Genomic DNA, 14,425 nt, shown 5'->3' on the forward strand with positions numbered 1-14,425 from the left:
TTTTAGGTTATATGTTGTCGGGTTTATTGTACCCACGGGTTTGCGGATTTGGGTACTTGGAGAACAAACCTGCACCCGCAAACCCGACGGGTACGAAGTTTATCCCATTAAGAAACCCGCGGGTATAGAATTTAGTCTATGCCCGCACACTAATGGAGCAAAAACCTATCGGGTTTCGGGTACCCGTTGCCATCCCTAACCCCAGCTTTGGATAGAAGCACTAGGACACCTAACCTAACCTAAGCTCCAGCTGACTTGACGTAGGATAGAGTAGTCCTTTGTTTTATAGTTTCTCTCCTTTATTCCTTCCTCTTGGAGTGTGGATGTGTGCTATGTCGCATTACCCTTGCTTATTCTTTATCTGTACTTACCCCTGTTAGAGTATTGCCTATTGCTTGAGGCATAATGTCATGGTTAATGTTGAGTACAATATCTTTGCCGCTGCCGTCCTTTGGGACACAAATAAATGACCATACCCCTACTCTCCGGGTGAAATGCTACAACAGTATATCCGTGCGCTTGCGGATCCATCTGTAATCGTATTGATTATACCACGAGAGTGGCACCCCTTGGGTGCAGTTGCTAGGATGGGTTCGGCGCCCTCATTTCTAGTGATTGCACTAAGGACTGCCAACAGGCATTTCTGGCGCTGTTGCTAAGGATTAACCATTCCTAGTGATTGCGCTAAGAAATATCAACAAAAGTCTGCTGATATTAAGTCTGTCGAACTTCCCATACCATTGATTAGGTGCTTGCTTTAGGTCATATAAAGACTTAATCAACTTACACACCATACCTTCCTGACCTTTTTGCCACAAACTCATTCAACTGATTCATATAGATCTCCTCATCCAACTCTCGATTTAGAAAAGTTGCCTTGACGTCCATCTAATGAACGAGAAGACCATAAGAGACTACTAGGAAAAGGAGCACTCAGACTGTAGTCAATCGCACCACAGGTGAATAAGATAAAAGTATAGCCCTTAGCTAGCCTCACCCTCTACTTATCAATCATACCATCGGGCCTAACACTTTCTTAAACACCCACTTATATCTTACAGGTTTGCACCAATAAGGATGCTCAACTACTTCCCAAGTACTATTTGACATAATAGAATCCATCTCATTATGTACTGCTTCCTGTAGTCAGCATCTAGAGAGGAATATGCCTCTTTGATAGTTCTACGAGTATCGTCCACGAGGTACACGATGAAATCATCACCAAAAGACTTTGTAGTCCTTTGTCTCTTGCTCCTTCTAACATCATGATTGCCATCCTTCTCAGGATTTTTTTTCTCGTGTATGTTCGTTATGTTCTATCAAAGTATCATATTCCTTATTAACAGACAATTCAGAACTAGTCATGCTGGCTTCCTCTCTCATAGGGAAGATGTCCTCAAAGAATGTAGCATCTTTGGACTCCATAATTATACTACAAGCATGTCAAGTACTCTAGAGTTTACTACTAAAAATCTATAATCCATGTTGTGAATAGTGTAACCAAGAAAGACACAATCCATAGTTTTAGGCCCGAGCTTACATTTCTTAGTTATTGGCACATTGATCTTTGCCAAACAACCCCAAGTACGTAAATAAGAAAGTGTTAGCCTTTTCTTCTCCCTTTCCTCAAATTGTTTTATCTCTTTATTCTTTCTAGGATCACAGTTTAGGACATGACATGCAATCAATATAGCCTCACCCTACCATTCTTTGGAAAGTCCTGCGATATCTAACATGGCGTTAATCAAATCAGTTAGAATGTGGTTCTATCTTTCGGCAACCCCATTTGACTGAGGTGAATAGGGAGGCGTCCTCTCATGAATAATACCATGTTCCTTGCAAAACAAAGTGAAAATTTGAGAAGTACTCGCTACCACAATCTGACTTAACTCTTTTGATGTTTCTTTCAAGTTAGTTCTCTACTTCAGCTTTATAGATTTTAAAATAGTATAATGCATCATCTTTAAACTTTAACAAATAAATATAGTAAAATCTACTTGAATCATCACCTTGTGGGCAAAGTAGTCATTCAGGCAGGATACAGGGATGTAGTCGAAGTAGTCGTGGATGTCAAGAAGTAGTCAGCTGCGAGCAGTTACGTGAAGACACTTCCCAAAAAGCTGATTGCCCGCTATACCATGCAGGATCTTCAGCGTGCAAGGTTTCGGAGGCTCTGCTCTCGCTGAACTGTGCATGCAGCTCTAGCGATGGAGATGCTAACAGTTGAAAATAGAGGGAGAAATGGAGAGGCCTCCTAGATATGAATACCAATGAGTGTGTTTGGAACTATAGGAGGCTGTCTCCTTATATAGGTGGTAGCACAGAGACCTAGACAACAATAACCATAAAGGCACACCATTAACTAGTTATCAGTTCTCCGTTTTAATCACCAATTAACTGAGTTATTACTCTCCTCAATAACCCATGTGGTATTAACCACCTCGTAACCCCAGGATTAACTTGTGGTTCTTTTAATTCTTAATTTAGTTTTTGAATAAATGGGTATAGCCCAAATATTCCAACAGGCCCTAGGAGAGAAAAAAGGGAAATGGCGGTGGTAAAACTTGAAATCAATTAAGGTCTTCTTGAGCTCTAAAAATCACCAAATTTCAACACAAGATAGATAAACGCACCAAGAACTTCCACCCACCATACCGAGGTAATAATTATAATTCAAATTGCAATTGAAATCAACCCTCCTTAAAAGATCATATTTTTGGCAAGCAAAAATCAATGAATCTTTAAGTAAAAAGCTTCTTGCCATTGATGAAACCCAGAAAAGCATAAACATAAAAGTTAAAAAAATCTTTCTTCTTCTCTTGAAAACCAATTGAGCTATAATAAAATGATCAAAACTCAATTAGCTCAAATTGCTGATGATGTTCTTGTTTCTGAATCCAGGAGAATTCCGGTGTTGTAAGGTTAGACGGCATGTGATGACAGCCCTTTCCATCCGCAAAGTTTTGTCGTGGTTTGTGAACTCGCCAGATTCGGTATAGTGTAGGAGTTCTGAGAGATGTAACGTCCCTAACAGCTCGAGGGACAAGATATCTCCCTGATGTCTAGATCCTTAGCTCTGATCCCTAATCATGTATCTTGTATAACCTTTGCTAATATGAATAGATATCTATAGGATCTCGTTTGTATGCCTGTGCTCCCACTAACCTTAAGTTTATTCATTTATTCTCTTGAAATTGGCTTGAGTGTGTGTCACATTACCCTTATTACCATTATAACTTATACCCTTGTATAAAATGTGGTCTATATCTTAAGCATATTGTCCTGATTATGTATCCAGTAACCCCTTTTACACCAAAACCATCCTTTGGGAAAATATAAATAACATTACCCTTAAATACTCATGGGTGAAACACTACAACGGTATATTTATGCCCTTCCAATTTTATCTATGAACGTTAATAAATACCAACAGTTCTATACCTTAAACCTGTTGTAAAGAACTCAGATACAAGTAGGACTGGTTGGTATAGAAGGAAACTACTGAGTACAACCAAGTAAAACTCCTAAGCTCGTACCAGGAGGACACTTGTAACCATGTCCGCCCAGAGATATAGGGGCGGTGAGGGACCCCCTCTAAAGCATCTACAATCTTAGGCAATACAAAGCACAAAGAGAATGTAGGGTATTACATAGTGGTCGAAACCTATCTAAACCTTATGCTTCTTGCACCTTTGAGATCCTAATCTCTGTGACACCATACCTACAAATCTACTATATCATGGTATCCCTTGGTAGGCATGTGATAAAACATCAACATAAACAAAAAATCTCCTCACATGGATATGAAAGGACCGATCACTGGAGCTTGTGCACGCACGTCGCTTAAATCAATAGGTGAGGTCATTCCTATGTATGTTTGGTAATATGAGAATGGTCTCATACCTAATGGTGTTATTTTACTTAGGAATAATGGAGAGGATCAGGAAGTATTTGGAGGAGAAAAAGATCAGACATGGCATCCAAGTCAAGCCAGAGGGCCACAACATCCCAAGTTTATTTGAGTCTGCGTCGGAGTCCAGGAGCAGCGTGCACTAAAAATGATCCCAAGTCGCATATAGAGTCAAAATTCGACGATCTACATATGTATGGAAAGATAGGGAGAATAAGCTTTCCAATAACAGTGATTCCACATTATTATCAGGTCTGAGTCAACGGGAATCGTCGAAACAATTTCATATCCAGAATCTGTCTGGTTGCTGTGTCGCCATCTTTTAGGCCGTGTATCATAATGGAGTCTAGTAGGGACACGTCTAGGGTTTCTTGGATGCTCTAAGACTTTCATATTCAGTAGCCACTGCTTAAAAAAGTTTGGGTTTAGCTCAGGTTAATCTGTCAAGAATAGTTTCTCCATTATCGGTTTGTAAGACCCTCAATTCAAAAGCTTAATCATTCACTTGCAATCTTTGTTGCACTATCATTCACTTGCAATCTTTGTTGCACTCTTCTTCATTCTTTGTTGCAAGGATTAGCCTTTGTGGCAAGGTAAACCAGGTAGCGCATGGTTGCATTAGTAACTAAGAGACGACGTAGTACATTGATTGTGGGCTCGGGTCTTGGTCATTGGAAGCTAGATCGCTTGTGTCGGTTTGTTGACAAATTGATAGTTATCCTCCTAAAGGAAGATCGGGCACCCTTATGTTCCCATCACTCTCTCTAGGCGTAACCTTGCACTTACACTCTTAAAGTACGTGCTAAACCTATGGATGTGGTCAATTATCACTATGGTTGCTTTGATGTCTTCTTTAGTGTGCATGAGCTTCCTCTGGACTCCAGCAACCCCAAATGGGCAATGGAGGGGGTATAAATAGCCCAACAACTCCAAGAGCCGTTGCTCCAACGGCCACACAAAGTACAGTAGTTCAAGATGAACCGATACTATGTCTAGGAGGGTGCCGGATCATCCGGTACCCCTTTTCAGCCACATGATGGCAGTTGGCCCCTTTCTCCACAAAGCCACTTTTGCTCGTGTCATATCTACGATGCTTCATCCGGTGCCCGTCGGTTCATCCGAAGCTAAAGAGTTTTCTAGCGGACCTTCCATCGCTTGACATGCTGTCTGAGTAATCAAACCACGCTTACACTGATACCTTCTTTAGTAGTGCTGGCTCATCCGGTGCTAATAGCACTTTTGCCCCCCAAACCTTCTGGAGCTTCTAAGCATATCACCAAAGCAATTTGGCATTGCATCGATGCCTGACTTAGAGTGCCGAATGCTCCGGTGCTGAAGAGCATTTTTGCACTTGATCACCGTTGCAATTCTGAATTGCACCAACTCAATCATTTTCAATGCTATCTGACACTTCATTTCAGGCTGCCACTTGTCCAATTCATCTCAGCTGTTATTTGGACACCCTAAAATATTCTCTGAATTTTTACTATGAATAGGGCATCTTGGATGTGATTTAGAGTTCATCAATATAGGACCTAGAAATCCTACGAATATGAGCTCATAAACTTGTTAGTCTCATAGTCTCTATTTTAACACTCAATTACCAAAATCGCTATAATAGCCAATTACCAAAATTGCAATAATAGCCAAATGGGATGATTTCCCTTAATGCACTAGTGGACAGAGGGTTCTCACTCTGTTTGATGCATATCACTTCTTCTAACTTCCGAATGGCCCAAAGCATGCATGCGCCTTACCATTATCCCTTGTGTGATGACCACTGTTAATACAGCGATGCTTGCAGTGACAAGAGAGGAGGGAACGGGAGGCATATGACTGATGCATCTGCATGAGAACAACTAACACTGCTCTCTGCCTCCACTAGCATTCCATGCATTTCTCTCTTTTCTTTTTTGCATCTTTCTCGAAAGCAGCTCCACACAAGGACACGGCACAGGACAAGAGACTCCAAACGTATCACATCTCTGCTTGGCATGCATGCTACCGGTGGTACAATGCGAGAGACTAGAGGTACCTAGCCGCCCCAGACTCTCTTTTATCTCTCAACATGAAGGGATGGCGTGGCATACAGTAGTAGAACAAAGGAATTTTACTAGGGCTATCTTGGACAACCTTGCTGCTCATCAACAACTAGCACTACAACTACAACAAACTTGAACGGAGTACATACTAATCTGCCGGATTAACTTGATCGAGGCGGCCATGTCGATCACAGGCCGTGGCGGCCGTGGTGCCTGTGGTGGTGATGGCGGAGGAAGAAGTTCATCATCGGCGACGGCGCCGGAGCTGGGGCTGGGACCGGAGGGAAGAACCTGGTGGCATTGAAGACCGTCGCCGGTGGTATGGCGGGGGCCGGGGCCATGGGCGGCGGCGCGAATGGAGCCGGCGGCGGGCCAGCGAGGTGCGGCAGGCACTGGTAGCACTTGGCGAAGAGGCCGAAGGTGTTGACCTGCTGCACGAAGTTGGTAATGCTGGCCCAGCCACCGAAGCCGAAGCCGACCACCAGCACCCACGCCACCACGAAGGAGTTGATCACGTACGCGCCGGTCCACCCTCCGGCGAACCTCGGTGGCCGCTCCACCGCGTTCTGCAGTTACCATTAATTAATGTCAACCTCTGTTAACCAGCTATGCTAGAAATAACAAGATATAATGATGATATAAAATAAAGAATGGAAATTCGAATTGTTGACGATGCGTATGTGTAATAATGATCGATTTCAAAGTGAGCCAGAGCCAGAGCATTTTGTTGGATGTGACTGCTGCTGAGAGCTCAAACTCTCTCAACTCTCAAGTAGCTAGTCTACCACTGGCTGCTAGCTGCCATGGGGGGCTGCATCATTGGTGTCCTCCACCTCCACCTCCACATCATAGGCTGAAGCAGAACAATATGTCTGCAATGGCATGGGGCGCCTGCTACGTCCATGCCAACGGCTCCCGGACACCACAAGCTACAAAGGTGCTCCCGCTCACCCCTGCACCCTTCTGCACTTCCGTGCATGTGGCTTTCCAGCACACACACTAGCTAGCTAGCTAGTTTTATTAATTATCGCCACCACTTGCGCTGGCTGGAAAAGGAATTGCTGTCGCTGCAGTTTTGTCTTGCCTTCAGTGACACGACACCTCTGCACTGCACTGCACCGGCCGGCTAGTACTGGAAATGTGTAATAAACAGTACACTACTACTAGTAGTAGTATACGACTACACAGCATGGGTGTGGGTGCTACGAGATCTCGCTGCAGGCTTGCATGGGCTTCAATCAATGTGTTGTGCAGGTATTAAGACAGGCCATGGCCACCGACGCGCCGCGATCGATCACCGACCTGCTTCCATGCAGGCTGATTGGGCTGTGGATGGATGCATGAAGCAGCAGCAGGTCATGGACAGGTGGGCCCTGCTTTGTATGTAGGAGCTAGCTAGTAGCTAGAATCGATCTATATACCGTCCAATGTTTTAAATAGCGGGCTGTGGCATTTAGCAGCAATGATCATAAAATACTGATATCGGAAGCTATAGCCAGATATAGCGGGCTATAGCCGGCTATTTCTGCTAGCGGTAGCTCTCTAAAAAGATTATAACGGAAGATAGCGGCAGCTATAGCCGGCTATTTAAAATCTGATACCATCCGAGCAAATAAAGTAGCTAGCTAACTGCAGTTTGTTGATTTAGCTTTGTGTGGCCTACATACAACATGACATCGACATGTCCATCGCGTCTGCGACAACGATGACGACGTTGTTTGCGACTGCGACAATGGCGACTAGCTATCTCTTTGGCACGGGCCCCAGTGTAGGCATGCACATCCAAGAAAGTGTCTCCTCAACTGGATGGCCGGTCAAGACAGCGTGAATGCATGCAGATCGAAATGGACAAGAATTAAAGCTGCAGTGTATATATATATATATATATATATATATATATATATATATATATAATGTTTTGGTATATATATGGACGGCGACGCCGACGAACGATGAGTAGGTACGTACCTCCCTGGACTGCGGGGACCTGAAGGTGACCATATGCGCCAGCGCCGGGATGATGTAGACGGTGAAGCTGACGAGCAGCGAGCCGACGGCGGAGTTGATGGGCCCGAAGAAGGGGAAGATGATGGCGAGGAACCAGATGGGCACGACGACGGGGAGCCTGGCGGCGGCGCGCTTGCAGAGGCTGCGGCAGTCGTGGAGGCCGATGAGCTTCTCCCAGACGAAGTAGAGCGGGATGCACGCGAACCCGAAGGTGATGAACTGGTGGATGAGCATGAGCACCACGGCGGCGTCGCGGAAGGGCGTGCGTGGCAGCAGCGCCAGCGCGTTGGAGTGGGTGAGCAGCGCGTCGCCGAACGCCCAGTACGCGGCGGCGGCGGACGGCAGGGTCAGCGTCAGCACGTACACCGTGGCCAGCAGGTAGATGGACTTGAACTTCTGCGGCCGCCACATCGCGTGCATGATCTCCCTGTTGCCATGCATCATTTACAGAATAAATTAATTAATAGCATCGATCGATCAGTGATTAATTATTACATTTATTATTTGAACGGCCGAGATCGATCGATCTCAGCCGTTGCTCGACCACATGTATATATGTATCACTACCATACAAGACAAATAATCAAAGGAAGCTACGCATGCAGGAAGACGTCCCCAGCCGCGAGCTTCTAGCGTGCGCGCACGCACGTCGCACGCGCGCCCGCCCGCTCGCTGGCCACCCAGTGACCGTTGCAGCAGGCTAGGTACGTACTTTCGGTTAATATAACCACGACTAATTAGCTGCTAGTACTAATTAATAAAACCAGATTAAACGTGTGGGGTCCAGCCAGAGCCAGCTTATTAATTACTTCGGAATGAATAATGAATATAGTAATAATTAATGAAGCAGCAGAGAGATCGAACTGCATACACTGTGACTGCGTGCCCGCCGAAGGTGTAGAGGATGTTGGTGGCGCCGGTGAAGTAGAGGACGATCCTGGTGGGCCCCGAGTGCGCCACCCCCTCGACCTGGCCGTGGGCGAGCGAGGCGACGGCGATGTACCAGGCGGTGTAGGTGGTCATGACGAGCCCCAGGAAGGACCAGACCCGGTAGTTGTGGAAGGAGGGGATGAAGACGGTGGTGGCGCAGCAGGCGCCGAAGATGTAGGTCCACGTCCGCTTGTCCAGCCGGTCGTTCACGTAGTAGATGTTGCTGGCGCAGCCGATGAGCTGGATGACGGAGCCGAACAGGAGGAAGGTGCAGTTGAAGGCGAGGCCGGCGTTGCGCCAGTGCCGGCCCAGCAGCCCGTCCAGCACCTCGAACCACTGGATCACGTGGTTCCGGAAGTCCACCTTGTCGCGCTCCTTCCGGGTGCGGTACTCCAGGTACAGGATGCTGATCAGGTACGCCGTCCAGCTGCCCATCAGGCCGTAGAAGAGCTGGAACAGGATGCCGCTCAGCATGCCCAGCTGGGCGAACGAGTAGGGGAGCGTCAGGAGCACCTGAGCGACCTGCGCAGATCCAATCACCCTTGTTGTTCATGCATGCAGAAACAAATTTAATTAAGGAGCTGCTGCTACACTGCTACTACCTGGTTGGAGGCGCAGCTGAACCAGGCGTCGTACGCCGACCCGCCGTGCCACAGCAGCCCGGACAGCTTCGACTTGACGCTCGACTCGCCGCCACCAGCACCGCCGTGCTCCTCCTCCATCTCCGCCTCCGCCACGTGCCGGCTCAGCCCGAACGCCTCGGGTGCCTTCCCGTCGGCGATGCCGCCGCCACCTCCTCCCGCAGCCATTGTTCTTTCTACCTAGCTACTTCTATCGTCTCTCGCTCGCTCAGGCCTCTAGCTCACTAATGAGCAGCTGCCTGGGCCTTGGTGGTGGTGCTTTGGGGGAGCAGTGTGAGTAGCTGGGGGGAGGGGTGGCGTCGTATATATGGAGGGACGGGGAGACAGCACCCCAGCAACTGGGGCATAAAGAAACCCAGCGCCCTTCCTTTTCATGCCCCCCGCCTCCTTACCTTTATTTATTTGGGCTCTTGCCTCTTCACAGTGGAAAAGAAAAGAAAGGTGTAAAAAGATGGGGTGAAAAACCTTGGGGGAAAGGAGGGAGGGGTAGCTGCTCGTGGGACATAATTGTCAGCTGGGGGGCATACGAAGAAAGTATGCGCTGCCTGGACATTAAGTGGGGCAATGTATGAGCTTCACTTTTTTTTGGGGGGGGGGGGGGGGGGGGGTTGTGGATCACTTGAGTGATGTCGCTAAAAGAACAAACTTAACGCGTCGTTCATTGGATGGGTGCTCAACGGCTTAGATCTCGTCACCCTGTCATGGTTACATTTAGCACCCAATTCAGATACGAGAAATTCTTAAGAACTTCAGGAAAAAGGATTTGGTGCTGAGCCATGCATTCCAAACCCGGAGCAGAAGCTTTTCTTTTATTTTTCCGATATTAACCCTAATCATCTGGCCATCTCCTCCAACTCGACCCATCTTCTCATCAGCCTCTCCCCATCCTTTCTTGTCTTGGCAGCTCACTATTCTGCTGGGGCTATCAATCCAATCATCTTGCACCCGAAGCGCAACCTTCGTCTTAGGCACAAGTTGTGTAAAACATGAATGTCCCAAAAGAAATTTTGGGGCTGCAAGGTCCAATTCTATTTATAAAAATCTTTAGGTATTGGACAATGAAGTGATTAGTTATTACTGATTACACGCCGAGTAAATTAAATTTGTTTACCGAATATTGATCCGGTCGGATGAGAGTCCTAGTTTTAATATCATAGTCCTATGGAAACAAGAAAACAAGAGTGTTTTCTTTTTCAAAAAAAACCCGGAGTTTTGTTGCTGCTGTGTCCTCTTGCTATTGTACTGTAGGCCGGGTCGTCTCCAATACTTCACCACTGACTGACTAGTAGTTTGCGTGCGCGGCCGGGCGCGGAGCATGGCCCTTGAAGACCGTACAGAAAAATAATAGCGAGCCCCGGTGCGTGCGTCCCATACGGCGCATGCATGCACTCGGCTCGGGGTCCCGCGGCGAGCGAGGCACCGGCTCCCGGCTCCGCGCCCGCGCCGGCAAGCCGGCCTCGTGGGCCGCGATTAGCGTGTTGATTAGAGCGGATGTGGCTGGCTTGGCTCGCTGCTTACTGCTTACTCGTTGGAGGCACTTAAACAACTCCTCCTCTCTTCATCCGTTCTCGTCGTCGCTAATTAAACAATTGCTAATCGCATCTGCCGCTTGTCTTTTTGCCGCTCTCCGTCGCGCGCTTTGCTGATGACGGCTTTAGTTGGGGAATTATGGCAGGGATCAGGTAAGAAAGGCAGCTGATTGTGTCGTGTCATGTACCTTTACTTGCACGTGATGAGGCCAACGGTCGGTTTGCATTATGGATTTTCCTTTTTTTTCTCTTTTTCCACACTTGCTTCGGTTAAGGTACTCGATCTAATTAATTGCTTCTCGATCGGCAACAGCCGTGCATAGGCCCCTTCTTCCATTCCCTAATAGCATCTCCAGCAGTAGCCTCTATTTCTTGTCTCTACTTTTCTGAGTAGGGTCTCCTCCTATTTTTAGGGACTATAAGTTTTAGTTTCAACTCCAGCAATAGTTCCTACATTTTAGCCCCTACTCTACTATGATTAGGTGGGACCCACCTGTCAGGGTCTCATCCATCTTCTTTACTTTTTTTCTTTCTCCCTCCCGAAGCATTTCCCCTCGGCCCTCCCTGTGCTCCTCTCTCTCACGTCTATCTCTCTCCCCAACATACATTTCTTGCGGCGAAGAGGGGCGACGCCGCCGGCCTATTCCGCGGCGAGGGCGAGTGGAGCTCCCACGGCCGCGGCCAGCTAGCGCCGGATTCCGGCCGCCGGCCAGGACGGGACCATCAGGAAACAAAGGCCGTCGCGAGCACGACCGTCCCGTCAGACAAGAGCAGCAGGTGCGATGGGGGCCCCACCGGAGATCGTGGCGAGGCGATTGGTGCTGCGGTAGAGCAGAGAGGGCGTGGAGGAGCAGGGGCAGCACCGTCGGGCCGGCTAGTGGCGGTGGTGCAAAGGGGTGGGGCGGCGCCATTGCCACAGTTCGGAGGAGTAGGAGCACTGCCACAAGATTCGGTTGTGGACCTCCCTCTCTTCCACTCGCAGGCAGCGGAGCTCGGGGATGGCGACGTGGGCGCCGGAGCTTGGGGCGGGCGGCGGGGATGCTGCAGCTCGGGGCCGGTGACGCGGGCGCCAGAGCTTGGGGCTGCCGGCGGGGGCGCTGGAGCGCGGGGCCGAAGAAGGCATGTGGGACGGCGCGGCGAGCGGGCCGGTGCAGCGAGCTCGTGCGCCGGCGGCGCGGGCTCGTGGGGCGCAGACCAAGCCGGTGCGTCAAGCTCGCGTGGCGGCGGCGGGCCGGTTCCGCGTCGGCAGCGGTGCGGTTCCACGTTAGTGGTAGCGGCGGTGCTGTCCCATGGCGGCCGCAGGAGCTTGGGGGACAGGGGAGTGGCAGGTCATCGCTGCCGGCGTGGCTAGGGTCCGAGCCAGTGCGGAGCGAGGCTGGGTCGGTGCGTGGGGGGCGGCGCATGGCGGACGAGGAGGTGGAGGCGCGCCGGCCGGCGCCGGCGGGGCGGCGGTGGGGGGCGGGCCCTGCACGTGCACAGGAGAGGGAGGCTGGATAGGACCCTCCTATTCCTTGGGACTTAGGGTGCTAATTTGAGAGCCCATGTAAAATATGAGCCTTTTTAGGAGGTCTGTTGGAGTGTATTTTCTCCCTAAACTCTCAAAATTTAGAGTAGGGGCCCAAATGAGGACCTGGGCTGGAGTTGCTCTAACCCAAAAATGAGTCCTGGATTTGGGACGGCGGAAACAGTGGCAGATGCACCGAGATCATTCTTTCTGCTCTCTCTCTCCATTTTTCTTCTTTCCTTCCACTTTTTTCTCTTTTATCCTTCCCATGTCCGAAAAAACATCAATTTTTATAGATTCATGTCCACGCTCGTTACTTGATAATGTTTTTTTTTCTGTTACCACACATGCTTCGCGGTTAAGCTACTCAATTCATTTGTTTCCTCATTTTACGAGGGGTGGAAAATGGATAGCACCGATCCAAAATACTGTCTGCGCTTAAACATCAATATGGATAAATATCTCTATCTGCATTGAGTTTCAAATTGAGTACTGTAACAGATGTATCCAATTCCATTTGCCAACAACTTACTACCCAAATTTGTATCCGTAATCAATGTAAACATGGATGTGGATGGATAGTATGCACTAGCTGTCCATATTCGTAAAAGATAAATACATGTAAAGGTTTGACCTCTAGACTTTACTTCCATCTTCTGATTATGGATCTAAGTAGCATTATTCACAACTCATAAAATCTTTAGGCTATAATATATTATTTTTAATGCTTTCAATTATGTAAAAATAACTTGGTAACAGTTTTGATTGTTTAAAATCTGTCTCTATGATTGATGAGTAATGATACTATTTTTACTTGACTAATGATACATCAACACTAATTTAAGATGAGTAATTATATTAATTTTAGTAATTTTAGTGTGGAAGCGCTATTCATTCTATACCTTAGCTGTAGTCTTTATTTGAGACACAATAGTCAAATTATTGAACAAACTGTTCAGAAATTACAAAACCGAATATCCATATTATTGGATCACATTATGTAAAAATCTATCAGTAATCGCGTGCAGTAGTTATTACTAGAATTTGCCTAGTAATTAGTTAGATATAGCTACACCCATGATGAAGAATAGCTTCCGCTTATTTTAGTATAACTAATATAATTTAATTGATATGGTTAATAATAACGGCAACAGTCACTACTAGAAAACAGGCCTTCAGCACCGGCTGAGAAGGGCCCAAGGTACCGGTTTCCCAACCGGTGCCCCGCAACCGAGACCATTGGCTTGGGTCTAAAACACTGGGTATTTAACCCAGTGCCTTAGGCACCCATTGATACTGGTTGGAAAGTCCAACCGGTACCAAAGAGGCTGCCACGCCGACGCAAGGTGGCAGCCCCTTTGTACCGGTTGGTCTTTCCAACTGGTACCAATGATCTTTTCCCCTTTTTCCCAAATCCAGTTTTGTTTGTTATATTTATTACTATTTATTCTTTTATAATTGCTAAACACACTCGAGCTCTACAGTATTATATGTTCATTGGTCGTTCGTGTTCGTTTTCAGAGAATATTTGAAACTAACTAAAAGTGAAATGCGAGCATATAATTAAGCTAATTAGATGAACTAATATATTTACAAATATACAAACATCAAGACATCACGTTTAGAAATATTTACAAATGTACAAGTCATGTTTGTAGTCCAACTACTGGTCCCCTCAGGAGCTCGATGGAAGTCCTCTATGGATGTGACCGTCGTGGTAGAACTCGCCTCTAGGATCCAAGATCTCAGTTCAAAATGAATCCGGCGAGCTACTCGCACACGGCGTTGATCCGATCAGTAGAGTAACATTCATCCCCCATTTAAGACATCTATCATTTAGGAAAAAGGATTAACATCATGTG

At 47.4% G+C, this 14,425-nt stretch overlaps 1 protein-coding gene across 1 annotated transcript; it reads right to left on the reverse strand.

The window, feature by feature from the left end:
* Positions 1–5,641: 5,641 nt before the first annotated feature.
* Positions 5,642–9,817, reverse strand: LOC120692072 (auxin transporter-like protein 3). Its single transcript, XM_039975283.1, has 4 exons — positions 9,492–9,817; positions 8,831–9,411; positions 7,921–8,386; positions 5,642–6,518 (listed from the first exon to the last, which is right to left on the reverse strand). The coding sequence occupies exons 1-4, from the start codon at positions 9,696–9,698 to the stop codon at positions 6,141–6,143; spliced, it is 1,632 nt and encodes a 543-aa protein (XP_039831217.1). The 5' UTR covers positions 9,699–9,817; the 3' UTR covers positions 5,642–6,140.
* Between the last annotated feature and the right edge of the window lie 4,608 nt (positions 9,818–14,425).

The sequence above is a fragment of the Panicum virgatum genome, chromosome 9N (assembly GCF_016808335.1).
Source record: "Panicum virgatum strain AP13 chromosome 9N, P.virgatum_v5, whole genome shotgun sequence".
In the NCBI taxonomy this organism is placed as follows: Eukaryota; Viridiplantae; Streptophyta; class Magnoliopsida; order Poales; family Poaceae; genus Panicum; species Panicum virgatum.